Source organism: Balaenoptera borealis, assembly GCF_965194805.1.
Source record: "Balaenoptera borealis genome assembly, chromosome: 1".
In the NCBI taxonomy this organism is placed as follows: domain Eukaryota; kingdom Metazoa; phylum Chordata; class Mammalia; order Artiodactyla; family Balaenopteridae; genus Balaenoptera; species Balaenoptera borealis.
Window position 1 is genome coordinate 185,617,414 of NC_138860.1, and position 25,345 is coordinate 185,642,758.

At 46.2% G+C, this 25,345-nt stretch overlaps 1 protein-coding gene and 1 long non-coding RNA gene across 6 annotated transcripts in view; one reads left to right on the forward strand and one right to left on the reverse strand.

Moving 5' to 3' along the window:
* Nucleotides 1-3,071: 3,071 nt before the first annotated feature.
* LOC309624482 lies at nucleotides 3,072-4,949 on the reverse strand. The gene is made up of 2 exons (XR_014241965.1): nucleotides 4,715-4,949; nucleotides 3,072-3,387 (listed from the first exon to the last, which is right to left on the reverse strand). It is a non-coding gene; the product is annotated as an uncharacterized lncRNA (long non-coding RNA).
* Nucleotides 4,950-5,024: 75 nt separating this feature from the next.
* The window catches only part of MTOR (mechanistic target of rapamycin kinase), a 125,498-nt gene continuing 105,177 nt past the window's right edge, over nucleotides 5,025-25,345 (forward strand). For 2 of the 5 annotated variants that reach the window (XM_082380942.1, XM_082380945.1), the window contains exons 1-13: nucleotides 5,025-5,150; nucleotides 7,012-7,301; nucleotides 8,254-8,362; nucleotides 9,062-9,294; nucleotides 10,557-10,757; nucleotides 11,489-11,623; nucleotides 15,336-15,611; nucleotides 15,696-15,804; nucleotides 18,581-18,767; nucleotides 19,733-19,861; nucleotides 20,740-20,984; nucleotides 22,469-22,684; nucleotides 23,388-23,593. In XM_082380942.1, coding sequence (XP_082237068.1) covers nucleotides 7,140-7,301; nucleotides 8,254-8,362; nucleotides 9,062-9,294; nucleotides 10,557-10,757; nucleotides 11,489-11,623; nucleotides 15,336-15,611; nucleotides 15,696-15,804; nucleotides 18,581-18,767; nucleotides 19,733-19,861; nucleotides 20,740-20,984; nucleotides 22,469-22,684; nucleotides 23,388-23,593 — 2,208 coding nt within the window. In that variant the 5' untranslated portion in view covers nucleotides 5,025-5,150; nucleotides 7,012-7,139. The remainder of the gene's footprint in view (nucleotides 5,151-7,011; nucleotides 7,302-8,253; nucleotides 8,363-9,061; nucleotides 9,295-10,556; nucleotides 10,758-11,488; nucleotides 11,624-15,335; nucleotides 15,612-15,695; nucleotides 15,805-18,580; nucleotides 18,768-19,732; nucleotides 19,862-20,739; nucleotides 20,985-22,468; nucleotides 22,685-23,387; nucleotides 23,594-25,345) is intronic. The other 3 variants (XM_082380943.1, XM_082380946.1, XM_082380944.1) reach the window with 3 other exon arrangements.

Here is a 25,345-nt window from a genome sequence, read left to right on the forward strand (position 1 = left end):
AAGAAATTATTAGCTCTGGTAATAATCACAACAGAAATAATTCCCACTTTTTATTATGCATATTCCGTATACTGCCCTGACTGCCTTTTTATCTTTCTTCTAGTTTATGTACTTATTCATGCACAGAACTGCCCTCCTCCCCCCACCCACCAGTTGGCCAGCTTTGTGTCTCCATTTTCTGCCTTCTGGGAGCTTATGGTCCATATCTGTAGCTTGTTCTGGCTGGAGAGAGCCAATTGTTAAATTTTTAGGAATTTTGTGAGCAGTCATTAAGCAAAGCCATTATTAAAAATTAACTTATACAAACTTACAAGTAGATCCATTATATTAAAAGCCAAGGTAACAAATACTCAAAACTCATTACTTCTTAATTCTTTCACTACACTTTAACATTTATGCTCTTCAGGTTATTTATGTCTATTTTATCTGCATTGTGGAAATACTACATAATGATGTGCTGCCGCTTATCTCTTCCTACCTGTTCATTCAGTGATATCCGCTGGTGGTTTGAAATCTGCCATGATGGGAGTATTCATACCACACAAATCAGCAAATGCTTCATAATTGTTTTGTACATCATCTGGAATTAAGAAAGTGACGGAGAAAAGTTCATAATGCAGATTAAATTTTAAGAGTGTGTCAACTCTGTAGCTGTTTCGTTTTGAGTAGCAGCAAAAATTTGAGGAAATATACTTCCAGTATTAGAATATTATCCAATTCAGCAAAGAAGCCATTCGTGTCATTGACGGACTAGTGAAGTTCAATCTATCTCGATTGTTTCACTTTCCACCTACTCCTTAACGTAAAAGATAATACTGGGACTTCCCTGGTGGTCCAGTGGGTAAGACTCCGCGCTCCCAATGCAGGGGACCCGGGTTTGACCCCTGTTCAGGGAACTAGATCCTGCATGCATGCTGCAACTAAGGGTTCTCATGCTGTAACTAAAGATCCCGCATGCCACAACGAGGATCCCACGAGCCGCAACTAAGACCCAGCACAACCTAAATAAATATTTTAAAATATATATATATATATATATTTTTTTTAGAAAAGATAATATCAACCAACAGTCATGTTGGAACTACACTCATTGGTCAATGCAACCATAGGGAGGTTACACAATATCAAAGAAAGCATACTGTTAGAATCAACTGGCTATATGGAATTTATAATAAAGAGTATCGTGTATTTTATTATTATTTGTAAGTTTCGTGCTACACATTCTTCGTATTAGTGAACGTTATAATACACATATAACATATACGGACACAGGACTGACTACATGATTTTGGTGCCCAGTGCAAAATAAAAATGCAGGACCTCTTGTTCAAAAATCATTAAGAATTTCAAGACAGAGCATTCTGACCTCACAGGTCACACATCATGAAGGAAGCCCAGTATATACATACATGCCGCCCTCCCTTCCCAGCTGGTTGTTAAACATTTACAACTCCACCACCCAGCACATACTTGCAATGCTGGCCAAACCTGAATATCCAATGCTGTCGAATCAGACAAGAGGAAGAAGCAGATATGTTCAAATCCTGGCTCTACCACTTACCAACTGTATGACCCAATTCCTCTGGACATCAGATTACTCCTATACAAAGTGGGAACAATATGGCTGCCTCATTCATAGAGATGTTCAGGAACAGCAGTGACAGCATTTACTGACTGTTCATATGTGTCATACAGTGTTTTGGGTACTTTACATGTATTAGCATTTAACCCACACAATACCACCTACCGAAGTAGGTACATTATAATCCTTCTAGGTTTTTTTTTTGTTTTTGTTTTTTTTATTTTTGGCTGTGTTGGGTCTTTGTTTCTGTGCGAGGGCTTTCTCTAGTTGCAGCAAGCGGGGGCCACTCTTCATCGCGTTGCGCGGGCCTCGCGCTATCGCGGCCTCTTGTTGCGGAGCACAGGCTCCAGACGCGCAGGCTCAGTAGTTGTGCCTCACGGGCCTAGTTGCTCCACGGCATGTGGGATCTTCCCAGACCAGGGCTCGAACCCGTGTTCCCTGCATTGGCAGGCAGATTCTCAACCACTGCGCCACCAGGGAAGCCCCACCTTCTAGTTTTGTAAATAAGGAAATAGGTACATAAGTGCTTTCTCATATAGTCAGTAAATGTTGGAGCTAAGTTTCAGATTCGGTTAGTTTTGACTCCAAGATGCTTTTAACCACTACTCTATAATGTCCGCCAAAACGCCTGATAGCTTGTAAGTGCTCAATAAATATTAGTTATTATTTTAACATAATGGACAAGAAAGCTCTTTGTAAACTGCAAAGAGACCTATAAATGCACTGATTACTATTGCTATAAAACCATCTTCGATTGTTAATTAGAAAACAGGGCCATACCACGTCTTAGGGAGACAAAAACCTCATATATTGCTGGTGGAAATGAAAATTGATACCTCCCTTACAGAGATGAATTTGACAATATCCATCGAATTACACATGCATTTACCCTCTGACCCTATAATCACATTTCTGGTACTATTTTGTATAGCTGCCAGGGAATAAAATTATATATCTACAAAGGCATTCATTGCAGCATCATTAGTAATAGCATGAATTTGAAAATAACACGTGTCCATCAACAGAGAAATGGAAATATAAATTATGATATATGCATGTGATGGATCACTATGCAGCTATAAGAATAACAAAAGAACAAGGAAGATCTAAGAAAGAAAGAACTAAGAAAGATCTCTAAGATATCCTAGAATTTTTTTTTAAATAAATTTATTGGGGCTTCCCTGGTGGCGCAGTGGTTGAGAATCTGCCTGCCAATGCAGGGGACACGGGTTCGAGCCCTGGTCTGGGAAGATCCCACATGCCGCGGAGCAACTAGGCCCGTGAGCCACAATTACTGAGCCTGCGCGTGTCTGGAGCCTGTGCTCCACAACAAGAGAGGCCACGATAGTAAGAGTCCCGCGCACCGCGATGAAGAGTGGCCCCCACTTGCCGCAACTAGAGAAAGCCCTCGCACAGAAATGAAGACCCAACACAGCCAAAAATAATAAATAAATAAATAAATAAATAAATAATTTTAAAAAAAATAAAATAAATAAATTTATTTATTTTATTTATTTCTTTTGGCTGCATTGGGTCTTCGTTGCTGCGCGCGGGCTTCTTCTAGTTGCGGCGAGCGTGGGCTTCTCATTGCGGTGGCTTCTCTTGCTGCGGAGCACAGGCTCTAGGCACGTGGGCTTCAGTAGCTGTGGCTCGCGGGCTCTAGAGCGCAGGCTCAGTAGCTGTGGCGCACGGGCTTAGTTGCCCCGCGGCATGTGGGGTTTTTCCCGGACCAGGGCTTGAACCCATGTCCCCTGCATTGGCAGGTGGATTCTTAACCACTGCGCCACCAGGGAAGCCAAGGTACCCTAGAATTTTAAAAAGTACAGAACAGTGTATATAGCGTAACAAAAGAGGGAAATAAGAATATATATTTATATTTGTCTTTTATTTACATAGAAATGTAAAAAATGTAAAATCTAGGGATACATAAGAACTAAGAAAATAAGTAGTGAAGGGGCAGGGGTGGAGCAAGACTTATAATGATACGCATAATTTTTAATTATTTTGAGATTTGAACAGTGAGTGTATTACATATTCAAAAATGTTTAACGACTAAATTAGAGATGTTGAAAACAAGTGAAAACTGTGAAATTCAGAGGAACAATTATTTCACAGAAGAATCAATGTAAAGATTCTAAACCTGAAGAAGTAGTCATGGGACTTCCCTGGCGGTCCAGTGGTTAAGGCTTCACCCTCCAATGCAGGGGGTGTGGGTTTGATCCCCTCAGGGAGCTAAGATCCCACATGCCTCATGACCAAAAAAAACATAACATAAAACAGAAGCAATATTGTAACAAATTCAATAAAGACTTTAAAAATGGTCCACATCAAAAAAAAAAAGTCACAACTTCTTTTTCTCTTAAATCTGCCGAAGCGTTTTTTAGCCACAGAATATTACCAAACCTCTTTTATTTGGTAATTTAGTACTTCTGGAAACTTACACCTCTTCAACAAACACTTTTTATTTAATTAAAGTAAAAAAGTAAATGATGGTAATGTGTAAAGGAAAAATATGCCTTCCCCAAATTCCATTACACCTTAGTTGTATATTTTCCCCATGTTAACATAGACACATAAGAAACATAAATTTTTAATAGGTTATATTATATTTACATGGTATAATTGTGAACCCTTTTCCTTCTTAGCAAATATTCATCTACATTACGATTATTAATTTCTACCTACATTTTCCTTAATATAAATTACTATATTTTATTTAATCGTACTCCTATTGTGAGGTATTTAGGAATTTTCAATGCTTACTATAATAAACAGACCGTGATTTTTAAAAAAAGAAATGTAGTCAAATTCCATTTTTGCCATTGATTTTCGAAAGGATGTTTTTTAAATGATACTACTTTGAAATTATTTGTTTACGAGCAGCTTATTTAGCTAAAACTTGTCTACGGTTTCTCGCGAATGATCTTGTGAGCTAGATAATTTTGGAAAAGTGGGGAAATCTAAAAACGCTTTCAAATGCGTATTCCATTTCACAAAAGAGAAATCACGGATGCACAAGTAGCGCTAGTCCGAAAATTCCACTTCTTTTGCTCCAGTAATTACAAGGCGCTGGCATCGCTCACACTCTGGTCTCGAAGATTAAACCCGGCGGGGTCTCGAACCTCCGCTTACCTCCTAGTGGTTCCATTCCACGGTACCCAGACAGCGGAATGCACACCTTCACAGCCCAGGTGCAGAGGGGACTTATAGTAGCGATGCACCGGATGTGTGCGTGGAAGTGACTGAAGTCAACTCACGACCGATTGGTTCTCCCGAGTGGACCTAAGCCCCCTTTCACCTGCCACTGGCCACGGGGTTTGTCTATTTGAACAGTCCCCGCCCCCTTGAGAAGCCGGGTTCCGAAGCCTCACTTCTCCTTAATGACTATTGGCCGGTGTTCCAGTCCATCTTCCTCTTACGCCCGTCGATTGGTCCTTAGGACTGGGAGCCCGCCTTCCCTCCCGCCCGGCTTAGAGGACAGCGGGGAAGGCGGGTGGTGGGGTCGGGGTCCTGAAGCGGCGGTACCGGCGCTGGCGGCGGCAGCTGAGGCCTTGGCCGAAGCCGCGCGGTGAGTCTGGGACCTGGCACCGACCCCTACAAGGCGGCGGAATTTCCAGACCCACGGTCAACCTGGTCCGTGGGGGTACCCCGGGAAGTCTTCCGTCTGGGACGTGAGGTCCCCTCAGTACTGGCCCCCACGGAGTTGGGCGCCTCCTGAGCCCTGGACCCGCACCCCCGAGGCAACGCCCACCTCTTCCCGGACCCGCAGGAAACCCCCGAGCCCTTTAGCCTGCTGTGCGTCTCTGGCGCCACGAAGGCCGGCCCATCAGCTCCTGTATTGCTGGGGCACCTTTGGGTCTCCTTGCCCATCAGTCGCCCCTTCTTCAGAGCCCCCTACAAATTGTCCTCAAAGAGGACCAACGTCAGTGTCAGCCCCTTGCGCTCCACCGTGGAGGCCTCTCAAGGACCCATTCCCCGGAGCTGAGCTCGGTTCCATCCCAGAGTTTCATCCTCTCTGCTTCCCCCGCCCCCATCCCTAGTTTCGGCCACCTGACTTTAACTTCTGTAAGCCCTCGCCAAGACCCTTCGGATATTTAACTTCCAGTATTTTAATTGAATTCTCCCTGGAGCAGATGGCCTGTGGGCCTTAGACCTTATAAAGATCTGCTGGTTCGTTCCTGAGACTGGAAATTCCTTGCTAGCCTCCCTCCCCCCGACGAGCGCACACACTCTGTGGTTTTCTCATCTGGAGTCCTTGGGTTTCCTCTCCCCTGAAGGCTGACACTTCCTTCTGCACTCTTCTCGGCACTGGAGTATTTAAAAGCTTTTCAGAACCAATTATTCCCTGTTTTGGTTTTTTTTTTTCTCTGCATTTCACAAATTATTTGAAAAATAAGAGATTTTGAAAATTTGATTTTCTAATATAATCTGGACATACCTAGGATAGGTGCATATGTTACTGACATAGCAGTCTGCCAGAGCGCTATCATGGCCACTTTATTGTGGTCGCCTGATTATTTGTGTTTCCCCCTAGACTGTAAGCTTATTGAGGGAAGGGACAGGGCATAACTGAAGAATGAATGAGTGATCTCAGGAACGAATCAGTCTCTTTTAGAGCACATTCCAAGTCCTAATGTTCTATAGAACTGCGCTGTCCTATACAATACCCATCAGCCACATATGGCTTAGAGCACTTGAAATGTGATTGGTCCAAGTTGAGATTACCCTAAGTGTAAAATACACAGTAGATTTTGGAGACTCAGTACAAAAAAGAGAATAGAAAAATATATCAATAATTTTTATATTGATTACATGTTGAAATGATATTTGGGATGTATTGGATTAAATAAAATGTATTAATTTTGCCTGTTTGTTTTTACCTTTTCGATATGGCTACAAGGAAATTTAAAGTTATTTTACATTTGTGGCTTGTATTTCTATTGGGCACTGCTGCTACAGAATAATAATCAATTTCCCTCTTTAAATTGAACTGCTGGAGGAAAAAGACAGTCTTAGGCATGCTTTATTTTCTCTCTACCTCCCCACCTCTAGTACCTCACTCTGTGCCATGTACATAGTAGTCATAATGATAATCATAGCTAACAACTATTAAGAACTCACTGTGTGCCTGGCACTGTTTTAAGCACTTTTTAACTGTTTAACTGTTTAGTGTGTTAACTCATTTAATCCTCACATCAATCCTATGAGTTAGGTACTGTTATCCTCTTATTACAGTTTAGGAAACTAAGACATTTTAAGTATCTTTCCTCAAGGTATATAATTTTGGACTGGATTCACACCCAGGTAGTCTGGCAGCACAGCCCATAATTTGACCCTCTCTCCTATGCTGCCTCTTTTAAACATCAGTCATTGTTGAATGAATCGAGGCTCTCTGCATGTTTTTCAGTGAGGTGTCCCAACCTTTTTAGGATCCCCAGCCTGACGTGGATAGGGTGAAGATCTGTGTTGAGGAGCTGGGGCCATAAATGAGTTCATCGCCATGGTTTGTTATTCAGAATATTAAAGGAAGCTTCTCTCCGAAGAACCTCAGGGCAAGATGCTTGGAACCGGCCCTGCCGCTGCTGCCACAGCTACCACCGCATCCAGCAATGTGAGCGTCCTGCAGCAGTTTGCCAGCGGCCTGAAGAGCCGGAATGAGGAGACCAGGGCCAAAGCCGCCAAGGAGCTCCAGCACTATGTCACCATGGAGCTCCGAGAGGTTGGGATTGCTGTGGTTCGGGGCCGTTCATCATGGAGTGTTGGGGTTACATATACCACCCCTGGTTTAGATGCCTCTTGACAGCTAAGTGAGGATTCGGAAAATGCAGAGATTCCATTTTAGAAAGGCACCGATTTCTCATGTCTGTAGAATGGGCAGGTTCCTTTGCAGTTACACATTTCTGTGGCATTTCCTGTATTGTGATATTTTAGGAGTCGGCTGCTTCTTTTCATTTTTTTTTCTTTTTCATGCCACATTCCAGACCTTCCACTCTTTCTGCCTGATAACAGCGGTTGGGATGGGTTTGACGAGTTGGTTGCTTGGGGCTTTCTTTCTTTCTTTTTTTTTTTCCCCCTTAATTTTTATTTATTTATTTATTTTTATTTTTGGCTGTGTTGTGTCTTCATTGCTGTGTGCAGGCTTTCTCTAGTTGCGTTGAGCGGGGGCTGCTCTTCCTTGCGGTGCGCGGGCTCCTCATTGCCTTGGCTTCTCTTGTTGTGGAGCTCGGGGTCTAGGCACGCAGGCTCAGTAGTTGTGGCTCGCGGGCTTAGTTGCTGCGTGGCATGTGGGATCTTCCCGGACCAGGGCTGGAACCCATGTCCCCTGCATTGGCAGGCGGATTCTTAACCACTGTGCCACCAGGGAAGTCCTGGGGCTTTCTAAATAGAGACCAGACTTGAGGTCAGGGACAATGTCTTGTTTATTCTTATACCCTTGGTACTAGGTAGAATCTAGGACGGGACATGGCCTGCAGAGGAGTAGATACTCGATAAGTATTTGTTAAATACACCGATGAATTGCTCTTCAGTTTAAAACTATAGAAATAGGCAGTGGCCATGTCATCTTTGGCTGGAACTGTACCTCCTGGCTACCTCTCAGGTCCTAGTCTTTGGAAGCCACCCCACCACCAGGGAGACATTAGAAACTGTTCTGAGTACATCTTCTTTTGTAGATGAGTCAAGAAGAGTCTACTCGCTTCTATGATCAGCTGAACCATCACATTTTTGAACTGGTTTCCAGCTCAGATGCCAATGAGAGGAAAGGTGGCATCTTGGCCATAGGTAAGGACAGAGTTTCTGGTAAGGTGAGAACTGGGAATAAAGGACTCTTCAGCTTTGTGTCTACTGCACCCTGGTCTGCTTCTTACTGGACACTTAGTTCACATTTGTTTAATGAATTTTAAGGAGCCTTGTGGCTTTCAGTATACTTATCCAGCTTTTAATTCTAGCAATAGTCCTGGGACGTCGACAAAGCAGGTTTTTTCAGATATGGAATCTCAGAACTGTTAAGCGACTTTTCTAGGGCCAGTGTGCCTGAACTGAAACTAGAAGCCTGCTTTCTTTCCACTGCAGAAATGCAGGCTCTGGTTTCTCTGTAGAGCAAAGTTTGGCATAGTGGGGCTTACGAATAGAAAAGTAGAGTTGGGGTGCAGTGAATGAAAGGCAGGTAATTTTCAACCTCCAGGGACTGGTCTTCCATCCTGTGAACTATTATTCAGTCCCAGTTTGTTTTCCTTTTTTTCTTGGGAAAACAAATTATGTATACTAAAGTGAGGTTATTTTGCTTTATATAAGTAGTTCTGGCACAAATATGAAATCTGTTGGTTAAAATGAAAATTATTTGCATCCTTACTGTCTGGAAATTGCAGTCTGTACTTAAAGTAAAAGGAAGGGGTCACTGGCTAGCTTTCCTCTGAAGGCAGCATACTTTCCTGGACAGCATGTGCCCTTCCTCACCTTTTGCTTTCCTCTCTTTTCCAGCCAGCCTCATAGGAGTGGAAGGTGGGAACGCCACCCGAATCGGAAGATTTGCTAACTACCTTCGGAACCTCCTCCCCTCCAATGACCCAGTTGTCATGGAAATGGCATCCAAGGCCATCGGTCGCCTCGCCATGGCAGGGGACACTTTTACCGCGGAGTATGTGGAGTTTGAGGTGAAGCGAGCCTTGGAATGGCTGGGTGCTGACCGCAACGAGGGCCGGAGACATGCGGCTGTGAGTGCGTGGCGAGTGGTGGCTCCACGTCGGGGTCCTTCACACGATGTGCTCAGGTCCCTGAAAGGCAAAGAATGAGAGGGGTGCTCCAGGCAAAGGCACTGGGCTTCTTGGTGGCCCTCGGTTCTGTCCTGAATCCCTTTCTCTCTTCACCCTGAGCTCCGTACCTGAAGAGGAGGCTTAATGTTCTCTTTTGTTGCTTGAGAGGCAGCCCTATGTGCAGTGCTTGTCCTGACCTCCAGTTTTCCAGAATCAAAAATGCCTCCCAGGCAGAAGGCATGCCCTCAGCCGTAGGGAAGAGAAGAAGCCACAAGCCAAGAGGCTTACAAAGCCCCCAGACAACCGCGCTATCTGCAGGATCCCTCTGTCAAGGTCCCTCCATATCCTGTGGGAAAATGGGAGTACTGGGCTGAAGAGAGGAGCAGGGAGGGACTCACTCTCCGTGCTGGGAGAGTTGGCCTGCCTTCTCCCAGGCCTTTCCAGTTTATTTTTTAGTCATTTATTGATCGGTCGGTACGTAGTCCAGACTTCCTCTTTCCCGTTGGCTGTTCTTCACTTGAGGAAGTGGTGGCTTCTTATCCTCTTCTTCTAGACGCACATACTCATTGCTTTCTGAGGCTCATCCCTGAAACAGGCTGGTTTGATGGGCTAGGAATCCAGGCTGTGAGATGGGAGAGAGTCTGTCCTTAAGAGAGAGAATCTAGGAATGAATGGGATGGAGATCAGAAGCTTCAGTTGGATCCTTTCCAGTCGGTTCCCTCTTTCGGGGACAGCACCACACGGAGGGAGCCTGCCTGGGTGAGGGGCCCACACATGGACCCTGGTGCTACTTCCTAACTCTGTAACTTGGGGCAGCCTCCGAACCTTCAGTTTTTCCAGGGTCAGATGAAAATAATAGCAAGATTACATATTAAACAGGATTATTCATTCATTCAATACAATGTTTATTGAATGCCTGCTGTATTTTGGGCACATTCTAGGCTATCAGTAGAGCAGTGTGCAAAGCATTAAATACGTCTGCCCTTTCAGAACTTGTGTTCTAACATTACAAGCATTCTGCTTCTAAACACCCTAGGATAATGAACACTGAGATGTTTGATCAATTTCACTCTCCTTCCTAGGTCCCCAGAATTTCTGAGCTAGAAGAGTGGGCAAGTGTGCTCTCTTCCTAGTGTATGTAGGCTCTAGGATGACAGGAGGCTGTGTCCCTGAGAGAACAAGACTCTGACCCAGATGAAAGTTCTCTGTGCTTTTTCTCCCAGGTCCTGGTTCTTCGTGAGCTGGCCATCAGCGTCCCCACCTTCTTCTTCCAGCAAGTGCAGCCCTTCTTTGACAATATTTTTGTGGCCGTGTGGGACCCCAAACAGGCCATCCGTGAGGGAGCTGTTGCCGCCCTTCGTGCCTGTCTGATCCTCACCACCCAGCGGGAGCCGAAGGAGATGCAGAAGCCACAGTGGTACAGGGTGAGGAGATGGTTCCATCCCAACCTCCAGCAGAGCACGTTTGCATAGAGTATCACCGGGCCTACAGGACAGCAGCAGGCCCCTTGCCATGGAGCAAGTACCCTGTCTGCTTTGGTCTCCCATGGTTTTTTAAGCTCAGTATGAATCAGTAGTTATTTTATTGTTTTTCACAAAAGCAAAGATTGATCGATAGCCACACCATTGTTTTCTGTACCACTAAGAGTGAGACTATGGTGCCAGTTAAACTCACTGCCTTCTTATCAACAATTACAAGACATCTTTTTTCAGAGATGTTAATGTATAGAAATATGGGTGTCTCTGGAGAGATGCCAGTGCTCCTCTAGTGTCGTGAGTCCTGTGCTGACTGCCGCTGCCAAGTGAACCTGCTAAGGAGCCTCGTCCTGCAAAAAGAGCCCTGAACATGGGAACCTGGGATTGGAGACCTGGGTTCTCGTCTTGGCCGCTCTGTGACCTTGGACAAGTCACTTAGCTTCTTTGAGCCTCTTGTTTTTTCTCTATTAAATAGGGGTGGTAGTGGTATCTCCCTCATGGTATTGCTGTGAGAGTTGAAGCTAAATGAAACGAGAGAGCTCAATGAGTTAGGATTGTTGGTGACACCGGCACGAGGCCCTCAGCAGGCATGGTAACCTCAGAGCCCCCCATGTAGATGGGTGGGGCTGCTTTCTAACTCTGGACGTTGGGTAGTTTAGGCATTCTGTATCTCTCCGTAGCACACGTTTGAGGAAGCAGAGAAAGGGTTTGACGAGACCTTGGCCAAGGAGAAGGGCATGAATCGCGATGATCGGATCCACGGAGCCTTACTGATCCTCAACGAGCTGGTTCGCATCAGCAGCATGGAGGGGGAGGTGAGAAGCGCGTTTCAGGGTGTCCAGTCTTCTCACGTGCCATTCTGGGAGCGAGACGAGGCGAGATCCCTGTCCTCAAAGAGCTGACGTTTTGTGGGGGGAGCAGGCAATAGATAGACAAATAAGAACATTTCAGGTAGCAGCAAGTCTGTGAGGAAATGGGGTGGTGGGTAACGGGGTTGCGGGTGACTCCCTCCCTGAGGTTGGTGCCGTTTGAGCTGAGACCACATGACATGGAGGAGCCAGCCTTGCAGCGGGCAGGGAGGTGGTGCTCCAGGCAGAGACTTTGAGGTGGAAGAGAGTTTGATGAGTTGAGGCGAGAAGGGAAGTGTGGCTGGTGCACCGTGAGCAAGGGAGAGGGTGGGAGGGGCCTCACCGGGGGCCTCACAGCTCGTGGCCCCGACTGGCTCCCGTTCTTCTCACAGGGCTGTGTCCACAGGATGACGTGATGGCATCCATCTTTAACAGTCATTGGCTACTTGTGGGGAAGAGCTTGTGGAGAGGCAGGAAGGGAAGCAGGGAGGTGAGTTAGGAGGTGTGCTGGCTCAAAAAGCAGCTGCAAAGTTGGGTTTAAAAGTGCAAGGACTGTATTAGGGAAATAAACTTTGAGAGAAAATGGGGAGGGAGCTGGGAGAGGCTGGGAGAACCATCAGGCCTCAGTGCGTATCTGACCCTGAGAGAACAAGAGCGGGAAGAAAAGTTGGATGGAAGCACCCTAGTCTGCTGTGCGGAGCCATCACAGGGTCCTCAGGCCAGAGCTGGCCGTCAAGAGGAGGCCCACCGTAGCCTTCCTACCGTGTTCGTCGTCGGCTAGAAGCAGCTCGTGGAAAGTGTGGCCTTGGCACAGACATGGCCATGGATTTCAGAGTAGCAGCTGGGGCCCTGGGTCGGTTACACTCCTTGTAGCTGGAGGTCCTGTTCTCACGGCCGCCCCAGGAGGCGATTGCAGTCACCTGGGCGAGCAGTGGTGGTGGCTTCAACTGGCACTGGCAGTGTAGACACAAAAGTAGATTCAGGGTCAATCCACTGACACCAGATTCAGGGTATATCTGGTAGGTAGAGCCCCACCTGTGAGTCTTCCTGTGGGGAGCCGGTTGGTGTGGACTTTCACCCCCGGGCTTCCTGCTTTCGTAGACCCAGCGATCATTTGGTGATGGCTGTGCCCTAGATGTGGGAGCAGTGTGTGCTGCAGTATGTGTAGAAGCACAGCGAGTCTGGCTTTGGATCCCCGCTCCTCTCTGTACTGTGTGACTTGGGTAAATTACTTTCTCTCCTTATTTTGCTCAGTTTTAATGGGGATCTTATCCACCTCATTGGGTTCCTGTGAGGTTTCTAAATATATGTGAGGTGCTTAGCACAACACCTGATGCCTAGTGGGCATTCCATAAATGGTCACTCTCAGAGTTTTCCCCACCCAAGTATAATGTGGTACTTTCCACTGTACCCCACACAGCTCTGGGATCTTTGTTTTCTTCCAGTAAAACAGGGCAATATCACCTAACTGATAGGTGTAAATGAAATAGTACTTGTGATGGTGCTTTGTAAATTATAAAGAACTATCCAAATGTAAGGTGTTATAATTTCATAACTTTTTCATTCATTCAACAAATACTAATTGAGCACCTACTGTGGGCCAGCTATACCGTGTCCTAAGAGCTAGAAGAATAAGGCAGCAGTGAATAAAACAGTACACTCTAGCAAGGGAGGCAGACAATACACAAGTAAGTAAAAATACATAGTGTGGCATCTGGTGATAAATGCTGTGGAGAAGAGTAGGGCAAAGTAGGGCGGGGAGAAGGAATAGGGGACGCCAGCATGTGTCAGGGATGGCATTTTAAAATATGATGACGTTTGAGCACAGCCATGAAGGAGGTAAGAAAAAAGCCATACAAACATCTGGGGGTGAGCTTTCTTCCAGACCGCTGGTCCTGGAAGCATGAGGCCCCGTGTCAGGAGCGTGCTGCTTTATGAAGGGAGCACGATTGCCGTTGCGACTGAGCTGAGTGAGAGGAGCTGGGAGATGGGGTTGGGGGAATGCCTGGGGCAGGGAGGGGGCTCGTCACCTAGGGTCTCAGACGCCCCTGTACAGACTGTGCTGGGAATGGATTACGGGAGGGGCCAGGGCTGAGGCCAGGAGTCTAGTCGGGGGGGAACTGCAGCATCTCAGCAGTAGTGGGAGCTGTCGGGGTACAAGGAGGGGCTGAATTCTGAATTTGGGATTTGGAGGTCGATAGGAGAAAAAGAAGGGTCAAGGTTTGGGACCTGAGCAACTAGAAGGGTAGAGTTGCCATCTACTGAGATGGGAGCAACAGGTCTGGGGTAGAAGGTCAGGAGTTTGCTTTTGAACGTGTTAAGTTTAAGATGCGTAATTAATTACATGGGACTGAGTGAACTGATGAGGATGAGTATAATTTTTGTGACTTTCTGTTTGAATTAAAAAAAAAAATCCCACAAGGACTCAGAGGCAAAGAATATAGAAATCAATTTTCACTGCAAAGTAAAGGAGCTGTTACAGTGGAGGATTACTGGACTGAATGTCAATATTATGACATAGTATGAGTGTGTTTCATGTTTGGTAATTGCAATCATTGTTGCTTTTGTTGTGGTCATCCATGTACAATGCTTGGTGTCAGTCTATTTATCTCTTGTAAAAATAAAATACAGTGTGTGTGTGTGAAAAAAAAAAAAAAAGTTTAAGATGCGTGTCGGGCGTCTGAGCGGAGTTATTGAGTTGCTTTGGGGAGAGATCTGAGCAAGAGAGACAGATTGGGGAGGTCATTGGCATATAGATGTTATTTCCAGTCGTGAGACTGGATGAGGACCCCCGGGGAACTAGGATAGTTGGAAGAGAGATGGGGGCTGAGAACCTGAGGTCGGGAGATGAGGAAGAACCAAGGGAGACCAAGAAGGAGCAGCAGCAGGGGTGGGGGTGGGGTGCCAGCAAAGCTCAGGGTCCAAGGAGCCAAGGGAAGAAAGGGTTTCAAGGAGGAGGAAACACTAAGTTGGATCAGATGCTGCAGACAAGTCAGATGCTCCAGACCATTCGATTTAGCAGCCTAAGCGTACTGGTGACCTTGACAAGAATAGTGGATAAGATTTTCTGAAAAATGAAAATATCTGTGGAAAGAGTTTAGAAGTTTGGAAATTAATTGGTTTATATCTTTCTCAATTTGGAAAGCTGGAGAGTGAGTTATTAAGCAGCCCTTTGAATAGGTAAGAGATGGGGGTTCTCAGCCAGTCAGTGTACTCCATGCCTCGTATGGAATTCCTAGGACTCTAGAAAATTAACTTGCCTGAGTTGTCTCTACCTGGGTTTCTGGTGAGAAGAGGGAGAGCAGAACGTCCTTAGCAGGATGCTGGCTTGGGGCTGCCCCTCACCCTCGCAGGAGGCTCCGTTGCTAGATCCTAGGTCTGTTGTCACAGCCATCCGCAAGTCAGCTTTCCCAAACCAAGGGTGGGGTAGGGGGTTCTTGGGGGCCAGACCCCTGCTGCTTCTTCATTGTTCAGTAGGTGGTGCTCTTCTGCCTGAATTAGAACAGATTCACGCCCCCTGCAAGGTTCTGGGGAAATCGAATCCTAGAGATGAAGAGTGGCTGCCGCCCACTGTGGGAAGAGTTGCATTTCAGGGTTGGGCTCGTGTTGTCGGCAGACTCCCTGGTGCCTAGGCAAATGCCACTTGTAAGTAAAGGTGACTTTTCCCCCATGTATATAGCGCCTGAGAGAAGAAATGGAAGAAATCACACAGCAGCAGTTGGTACATGACAAGTACTGCAAGGATCTCATGGGCTTCGGAACGAAACCTCGTCACATCACCCCCTTCACCAGTTTCCAGGCCATGCAGCCCCAGCAGTCGAACGCCTTGGTGGGACTGCTGGGGTACAGCTCTCACCAAGGCCTCATGGGCTTCGGGGCTTCCCCCAGCCCAGCGAAGTCCACCCTGGTGGAGAGTCGCTGCTGCAGAGACTTGATGGAGGAGAAATTTGATCAGGTCAGTGGCAGGAGGTCCGCTCCCTCTTCTCCCAAGCTCCACGCCTCCCTTTCCTTTGCCAACCCTATGTCCTTCCTGTCTCAGGTGTGCCAGTGGGTGCTGAAGTGCAGGAATAGCAAGAACTCGCTGATCCAAATGACAATCCTGAATTTGTTGCCCCGCTTGGCTGCCTTCCGACCTTCTGCCTTCACAGGTGAGGATGTCCATGGACGTGTCATGTCATTACCCATTCAAGGGTAATTAAACAGAGAAGACGAGATGCCAGAAAGTTATGTCTGCTTCTCATTTGAAGCAGTGCCTGCTGAGGGGCTAGTCTCTGGTCTCTTGCCTCTCTCCAGCTTCAGTGGCATCTAGTTCAGTTCAGGTTTTCTGTAAATGTCTGAGGCAGCAGACGCAGGAACAATGCGAATGTGCAGGCAGAGAGGCACTTCTAGAGCCAGGCAAGTTCTCGTGTGTGGAAGCCAACACATTCATGAGTGGACTTCTGAGAGACCACAGGAAGGGCAGTATCGGTTTCGGTGGTGTGCAGCCTCCAGTCTGTGGGGCAGGGAGGATCCGGTGACAGGCCTGTGTCTGCTCCTGAGGTGGGCACCGGGCTGCCGCCCCCTCACAGGGAGGAAGGACTGGACGCTTCAGAGGCTGGTTTCACGGGTAATAGACTGTGGGTTCCCGAATTCCTGAATTCTTGCCCTGTTCCCACTGGGCGGTGTGAAATCCTGGCTCCTGAAGCTGGCCCAGCTCAGACACTGGCTTCTCCCTGAGGCCTTGCTGGGTCACTAGCTAGAAACGTGCTTTTCCTCTTGCGTTACAACCCCCAGCTGTGGAAAGGCTTTGGCGTCATCAGACCTGGGGTGAATCTTGCCTCTGTTCTTAACTGTGAGGTTTGGGGCAGGTTATTTGACCTTCCTGGGCCTCCACTTCCTGACTTGTCAAATTAGAATGACAGTCCTTGCCTCACGAGGTGAGCTGCTTTAATGTCTAGCACCTCTCTAAGTGCCTGACAGAGTAAGCGCCAAGAGCTAGAAACCATTATTGTTGCTGCTTCCCCTAGCTATTTCGAAACCATTTGAGAAACAAGCTAAAGGTAAAAATTATAATAATACTCCAGTTGCCTGTTCATACTTAGTGTCCTTGTCTCACCTCCCTCCTAGCTGAGTGTAGAGAGCCCGGCCCTACATCTCTTTCCTCTTCACTATGGTGCATGCTTAATAAGCGTTCAGGACCCAGTGAGAGGCAGGATGGGAAATGAAAGGGCAGCCTGACCCTCAGCGGATGCCGTTCCCTAGCACAGACTCATTTCACACCACCCAGCTCAGATGGAAGCAGAGAAATACAGCCGGTGAGGTGTTAAATGTGCTGGGTGTGAGAATAGGACGTGTTGAGCGAGGATGAGACAATTAGCCACATAAAATCGCTGAACCAGAGAGAAGGGATATAATGAGAATCACCCATATTTTGTCAGTTTTCCATCTTCTCACCTGGTACCCAGCAGCTTTTCTCTTTTTTAATGAACAGACATGCCCCTATTCAGTAGAGCTTTAAATGATCTTGGTTTGAAAGTCTGTGGCTCAAAAGAGAATAATAACTAGGCCAAATTTGATCAAAGTCTGGCATGTTGTAGAAGCAGTTACCTTAGTAAGTTCAAAAGACGGCCTAGCAGCAGGATACAAAGGCTCAGAGGGGCCCCTAGGTTTGTTCTTTTGATGTGAGTTTTTGTTGTTTTATTAAATAATATACTAAAATACGTTCTGGAAATTCAGCCTGGGCAGCCTCCATAAGTACAGTCTCATTGGGAATGCGCCACTTTTTTAAAGCTTGCAGTTTGGAAGTCATTGCTTGCACTTCCTGATGATGCAAGCTTTGGGAATATCAAAAATACTTCCCCTAGGATTGAGCTGGAATCTCTAGCAATGTCAGATTCCTAATCTCTTGGGGTGCTAAGTCTGGAAAAGGAAATTACCTTCTTGATTTAAGCTCATTTCCTGCCGAAACGCTGTCCTGCTCTGCAAAGGTCCCATTTTTCTCGTTGGTGCACTCTGATTTGAGAGTTGTATCACCCTGGTCTCTTGACTGTTTTCAAGCTCCAGCATGCTTCAACGGCATTTGACCGTGAGCTGTGAGAGAAGACATTTCTCGATAGCATAAATGCAGTGATGTATGTGTGCTGTTTGGGAGTCTAGTTCACCGTCTCCTAAATGTGGTCCTGGTGGCCTTGAACACCCCTCACTTTCCACTGGATGCGTGGTCTTGCTTGTATGTGCTGCTGGTGCACAGACTTGAGGCCAGAAAGATGGAAGAGAAGAAATGGAAGAGGGGCAAGAGGCAGGAAATACCAGCCTTCTGAGGAGTCGTAGCACTTTAGCTTAAACTGCCCAAGAATCGCCTACCCATGCACACTGGCTTATGTAAACTTAATGAAAACACATATGTGGCTTTCCAAATTACGGACTAAATCTTGTTCTATTAAATATAACTGTAACAGAAGTCTTTAGGTGATAGCAAAGTGATTTCTAGGCCTAAGCTGAATGGAATAGCCTGTTTATTGCAAACAGTTTTCAATATTACTTTAAATTTCCAGATAATATAAAATAGCTTAGATGATCCTCTCTTTGTTTTTAACCAAGGTTTAACATATATTTCTTAAACAAAAGCATGTAATCTTTCCCTCAAAATATAATGCTGATGGGGATAATTAATGCAATATTGTTTTGGAGACACTTTTAAGTTTTGTTTTTTTTTTAATTAAAGGAAAAACAGCTTATATTTCTAATATTTCTAAAAGCTGTATCAGAGGAGTGATTATCAAGCACAGAGTTTGGTTAGTGCATCCTCTAAATTCTTCTTAATATCTTTCCAACAGGCTTTCTTAATTTATTCTTAAATTTAAGTGTTTTATAGGAACTTTGACCTTTCATATGTAGACCACCCCTCACCTTGAGCCATATACACTTTGTCGTTTCTGTGCTCAGATACCCAGTACCTCCAAGATACCATGAACCATGTCCTAAGCTGTGTCAAGAAGGAGAAGGAACGGACAGCAGCCTTCCAAGCCCTGGGGCTACTTTCTGTGGCTGTGAGGTCTGAGTTTAAGGTCTATTTACCTCGTGTGCTGGACATCATCCGAGCAGCCCTGCCTCCTAAGGACTTTGCCCATAAGTAAGCATCTCCATTATGATTTCACCTTCCACCCCCTTTGGTTGGAGAGGGAGGATGCTCCATCCCAGTTTCCATGGAGCTGAAGCCTGTTCTCTGCGTCATTAACCAGCAGATCATATAATGAATAGCCCTTCCTCAGTGGAGTTCCAGCCTTTCCCAAATGAAGTGACATGGATGTAAATATTTGGGGAGGTTGAATACCTGTGAACATGTTAGATACCAGTGCTGTTCTCAATATTATTTACTGGGAATCTCCTAGTTTTGTTCTTTTCTCTGGCTTTCAAAGGTCTGACTTTGATAACAACTAAAGCGAGGGTTCCTAGACTGGAACTGAGGGGACCTAACGGTCACCTTTTTCTTTATCATTGAAGTTGGATACATTATCCTACCTCTTGAAACGTCCCAGTGAATAAAATATGAGAAAGACCTTCAGCACCCTGCAAGGTGGCGAGGCTAGGGTATCTTCTCTAAGTCTTAGGGGGTCAGTGTTAATTAGAATTGTGTCTTCATAGTTCCCTGTGTTAGTAGCGAGGATTGCGCTGGTGAATTAATAAACCTCGCCCGTTTCAAGCCCAGCATTCTCCTCATAGGGAGAAGAATTTCTTCTCATATGATGGCTGTGCCCTGCACTCGTGGTCCCTGATGTGCACGTTGTTCAGTTTGCTTCCTAAATAGGGACCTTGGCCAGCACCACCCTAACCCACGTGGTGCCTTTTGTGTGAATTCTGAAGTGGGGCCCCTTCCTCAAGAGACTTTACTGCCATCTGCTGGTCATTTGTTTTAAATATACAAGTCTGCAGTGACTACAGTGTGATGGGCCCCTAGACTGTGCAGTAGGTAACCTGCACACCCACATGGGGTGGCCCCGCCTGGGTAACCTGCCCTCCTTGCCCCAAGGTAATTTTGAGGTAGGGTATCACAAAATGGCGTCATGTCTACACTCGCCCCTGTTTGGTCCTCTGCAGGAGACAGAAGGCAGTGCAGGTGGACGCCACGGTGTTCACCTGCATCAGCATGCTGGCCCGAGCGATGGGGCCGGGCATCCAGCAGGACATCAAGGAGCTGCTGGAGCCCATGCTGGCGGTGGGACTGAGGTGGGTGTCGGGAACCTGAGCTGTCCCCGGCTCGGGTAGTATGAGGCTTGAGCCACAGTCCTGGGTCTGTGTTGAAAGAGCAAGGCATGGCTATTTACATGTTAAATTGGATAGGTAGAATAGCTCACACTAAACGCATAGGCTAGTTTCAAATCCAGGTTTCATCACTATCTAGCTGGGTGATCGTAAATAAATTATTTAACTTCTCTGAGCCTCAGCTTTCTAGTCTGAAAAGTGGGTACAGTAGCAGTTCCTATGGTCTAGGTTTGTCGTGGGGATTAAGTGAAAGAGTTCACGAAATAGCCACTCTTAGTACAGTGCAGTGTGTATAAAAAATGCACCGCTGGGAATTTCTTGGCGGTTCGGTAGTTAGGGCTCAGCGCTCTCACTGCCCGGACCCGGGTTTGATTCAATCCCTGGTTGGGGAACTAAGATCCCACAAGCCATGTGGCGTGGCCAAAAAAAAAAAAAAAAAAAAAAAAAAGTGCTCCGTTAATGTTTGCAGCTATCATTTATATTATGATGGGCAAATTGCTTAAGCTCCCTACACTTTTGTTCTCTTCATCTATAAAACAAGGACCATGCTCTCAATCTGCTTCCCAGATTGTTTATTGAGACTTGGTTTTCCATAGTGACTGAATTACAGTAAACAAGTTCTCTCAAGGCAAAACCCAGAAAATCATAGATTGTTTTGAAATATGGGATCAGGCCAAGAGAGTTTAAGATATATATTCTATTTCATTGTATCCTTTCTGCTTTAAAAACTAAGCAGAGATGGGGCCCGATCCCCTTGCTGGACAAGAAGGGCTGTTTCTTCCCAAGAACAGACCAAATATCATATATCCAGCCCCTTATGTGACTGGTTTCCTCTCCCTCAGCCCTGCCCTCACAGCTGTGCTCTACGACCTGAGCCGTCAGATTCCACAGCTGAAAAAGGACATCCAAGATGGACTCCTGAAGATGCTGTCCCTGGTCCTTATGCACAAACCCCTCCGGCACCCAGGCATGCCCAAGGGCCTGGCCCATCAGCTGGCTTCCCCTGGCCTCACGACCCTCCCTGAGGCCAGCGATGTGGGCAGCATTACCCTTGCCCTCCGAACTCTTGGCAGTTTTGAATTTGAAGGTAAGAAATTGAGATGGTACAGATGAACCGGTTTGCAGGGCAGAAATAGAGACACAGATGTAGAGAACAAACGTATGGACACCAAGGGGGGAAAGTGGCGGGGCGGGGGTGGTGGGATGAACTGGGAGATTGGGATTGACATGTACACACTGATGTGTATAAAATAGATGACTAATAAGAACCTGCTGTATAAAAAAAAAAATTAAATTAAATTTAAAAATTCTTTTAAAAAAACCAAGAAATTGCAGTGGCTCTTGCCAAGATAGTCAGTGATACTGGGAACCTCGAGAAAAGAATGAGGGTGCCTAGAATTCCTGGATCTTGCTAGGGGTCCTGGAGACAGGGTAGCTGATTCTACAGCAGCTCGTCCTTTTATAGTCTTTCCGTATATTGTTAATTCCTACCGTTTGTTTCTTTGTCCCATACAAAGACAAAGGAAAAGGGGGTGGGGGCAGATGGTGTTGAGGAGAAGTGTGCATTGATCCAAGGAACTAATGCTGCAGAGATGGATCCCCCTCACCTTGTCACCTCCCTTTGGCTGAGATGGTGTTGAATTCTTTAAAATGTATAAGCAGGGCTTGGGGGTATTTTCATTACAATGGCGGTGTAATTTCCAAGACTGCTGTACTGTGTAGTTCAGTTTGGAATTCTAAGCTACAGATAAACCCACATTAATGCCTTAGGGAGATACGTTTCAGGAGAGAAAAATGGACACTTTTGAAATTTAAGATTGTGTAGGTGGTATTGGTTAAGGCTACAGGGAAACAAACAAGTACAAAAAGCGTAGACATGCTGTCTGAATACTTACAGCATCGGTAGTTTCCCTGTTGCAGTTCCTCCATTTACACTGATTAACACCCAGGATAATCTATTTCTTTTCTTTTTTTTTTTTTAACATCTTTATTGGAGTATAATTGCTTTACAATGGTGTGTTAGTTTCTGCTGTATAACAAAGTGAATCAGCTATACATATACATATATCCCCATATCTCCTCCCAATCTATTTCTAAGGAGTAGAAAGTAGCTATATTTAAACCCAGCCTATATCAAACTCTCTTTTTGGTATTTAAATCTGGGAACTAAAATAGACAAGGTAAAAAAATAAAATAAAATAAAATAAAATAAAATAGACGAGGTAGATTTGATCAAAAATTGTTTTACTCTCTGAGAATATAAAGGGCTGGGTCCGAATAAAACAAAATAATTCACTTTTTGAAGGAAATAAAGGATTGGGATGGAGGCAGGGAGGAAATGCCTTTTTTATGTCTCCCAGCTCCTTTTCCAGCTCCCTTCTGCCTTTCTGCTCATTGGAAGATCATTTGTTACTTTTTTAAGAGAAGAGCTTGGGGTCAATATCTTGCTGCTCAGTATCTTGTTGAAAATTAAATTAGTAGCCATGGAATGGAAAATGCAGCTAGCGAGTTGCAGACCTGTTGTCCAAAGCAGCAGTGTTTATTCTGTCTTCTGTCTGCCTTTGTATCCAGGCCACTCTCTGACCCAGTTTGTCCGCCACTGTGCGGATCACTTCCTGAACAGCGAGCACAAGGAGATCCGCATGGAAGCCGCCCGCACCTGCTCCCGCCTGCTCACGCCCTCCGTCCACCTCATCAGTGGCCACGCTCACGTGGTTAGCCAGACCGCAGTGCAAGTGGTGGCGGATGTGCTCAGCAAACTGCTCGTGGTTGGGATAACAGATCCTGGTAAAGTTTGAGACAGAGGCAGTCTAGGGAAGTGTAGGTGCCTGGGGCAGTTGGAAGTAGCCGGTTTCCTTTCATGGCCTCAACAAGCTGATGTCCAGCATTTTCTCTGGCAAAGCCTTAGGCTTGGCTACGCCAGCCTACTGCTGTAAGATAATCGGCCTTAAATTCTATTATCTTGGACTTCCCCGGTGGCGCAGTGGTTAAGAATCCGCCTGCCAATGCAGGGGGCATGGGTTCGATCTCTGGTCCGGGAGGATCCCACATGCTGCGGAGCAGCTGGGCCCGCGCGCCACAGCTGCTGAGCCTGCTCTCTAGAGCCCGCGAGCCACAGCTGCTGAGCCCGTGTGCCACAACTACTGAGGCCCAGGAACCTAGAGCCTATGCTTTGCAACAGGAGAAGCCACTGCAGTGAGAAGCCCACGCACTGCAACGAAGAGCAGCCCCCGCTCACCAAAACTGGAGAAAGCCCACGCGCAGCAACGAAGACCCAACGCAGCCAAAAATTAATTAATTAATTAATTAATTTTTTTAACAAATTCTATTATCTTTGCTCCTGTGAGTAGAGAAAAAAGTGACAGGTTTGGTGAGAGAAGGGTATCTGGAATCCTCCCCCTAGGCTGATGGCAGTGGAAGCAGAAACTGGGAAAGGACTGGAGGGAGGAGAGGAGTGGAGAGGCACTGAAAGGCTCCATTGCTCTTGCAGATCCCGACATCCGCTACTGTGTCTTGGCATCCCTGGATGAGCGCTTTGATGCACACCTGGCCCAGGCAGAGAACCTGCAGGCCCTGTTTGTGGCCCTGAATGACCAGGTGTTTGAGATCCGGGAGCTGGCCATCTGCACCGTGGGCCGGCTCAGCAGCATGAACCCAGCCTTCGTCATGCCCTTCCTGCGCAAGATGCTCATCCAGGTGAGGATGTGACGGTCACACCGCGCGGTAGCGGGAAAGACACGTTCCTCATGAGTGCTCTTTGGGGAACGAGAGTTGAGGAGGAGGAAGGGAGAGAAAGAGTGAGATGACTGGTAGAAGCCACATTTGGCTCCAAGAGCCCACGTGTTTTCCCGGCTTGGTAATTGCGGTTCTAGTGCTTATCACCTCATAAGCCTCTTGTCAGCGTGACTCGCAAGCTAACCTCTCACATGGCTCTTCCTTTTTCCTGGGAAGTCACCAGCGAGTCCGTTTCTTGCCCCTCTTCACTGCCTCTGCCGCAGATGGTGTCAGTCTGCGCAGCACCTCTCAGTCCTTCCGCCCCTGCTTCTGCTGATGCCAGGCCAAGCACAGAGACCGAATACGGGGATGGTTCCAGTGCTGTTTCTCGTCATCCTTGCCCCTGGTCTGTGGTCCCTGGCTGTCGTTCCTAAATAATGTGAGATGCCAAGCTAAGCTGCTTGGACTAGAGCCTCGGGTAGATGCGGGTTGGCATTGCTGCTAGAGCTGGTAGGATTTCCATTTCCTGCTGAAGCCTGTCTTCTGGTTCTTGTCTTCACCCGGCCGAGTAAGTTCTCTGGCTGCCTTGTGAACGATGCACAGAGTCCAGTCCTTCCCGCCTCGAGTTATTTCCACCCACCTCTTCTGGGTCTCAGTGTGGCTCACCCGGTCGTCTACTGTCCCCCGACCCCATCCTGTCCCCACCACACCCTCTGCTTCGTGATCTTCCCCGTGGTTTCTTTTGAAATAAAGACTTTTCATAACATATAAAGAACTTAAACCTAGAAAATTATTAATATAACTTCTACCCTAAAGAAATGTCATTTATTCACAGTCTATCATAATTAAAGTGACTGTGAGTTATATCATCAGTGAACAAATTAAAAGATTATACTTATGTTGGCACTTGTGTTTTTAGCCTAATGGTTCATTCCTTAACTGCTGGCCCGTGTTAGGAGTGCCTATCCTTTTAAGTCTTTTTGAAATAGCTAAAGTTTGGGGAAGGAAAAGAAATCATTGTTGAGCCTGCCTGCTCAAACCATGCTAAATAAGCTTGATAGAGAAATATCTCCTAATGAGAATATCAGTACGTTCATTCAGACAACAGATGTTTTGAGCACCTTCTGTGTTCCAAATACTGCTGGGTTCTGGAAGCATGCCAGTAAACAAGGTAGGCATGGGCTGTGTCCTCAAGAAGCTTATAGTAAGCTATCAGGCTATCCGTTTTTCTGATACTGGAAAATGTGAAGCATCATTAAATGAATTTACTATGTACTGAACTTAGCCCTTGAAACTCCAGAGTTTTATTTTATTTTATCTTTTCTGTTTTAACAGAAGGCAGCAAATTTACAAACACTTCATTAGCAAAAGGAATGAATAAAACAAGTACAGCTTGGGAAAAAATTTTTAATAATTTTTCTTGTTTTTAAACTTTGATACAGATTTCCCCAAGTTGAATTGTACATTTTCATGCCTTGGTAAGGGACCTTGCCTAAATGTGCTTTGGCCTTTTCTTGGTGTCTTGCTCATGAAGGTGGGCATTGGGTATTGTTATTAGGGTGCAGCGGCGCTCTTTGGCTCTGGAGTAAATTGGGGGCTGTTTGATCTGGCCCTGCACTGTCCCGGAGAGTTGTGCTCTCCTCACTGGTACCCATTTCCCCGCAGACAGCCATCTCTTGCAGTTATGCTTCTGTTCTTAGTATCCCTCTCCATCCCCTCTCACTGCTGTATGCT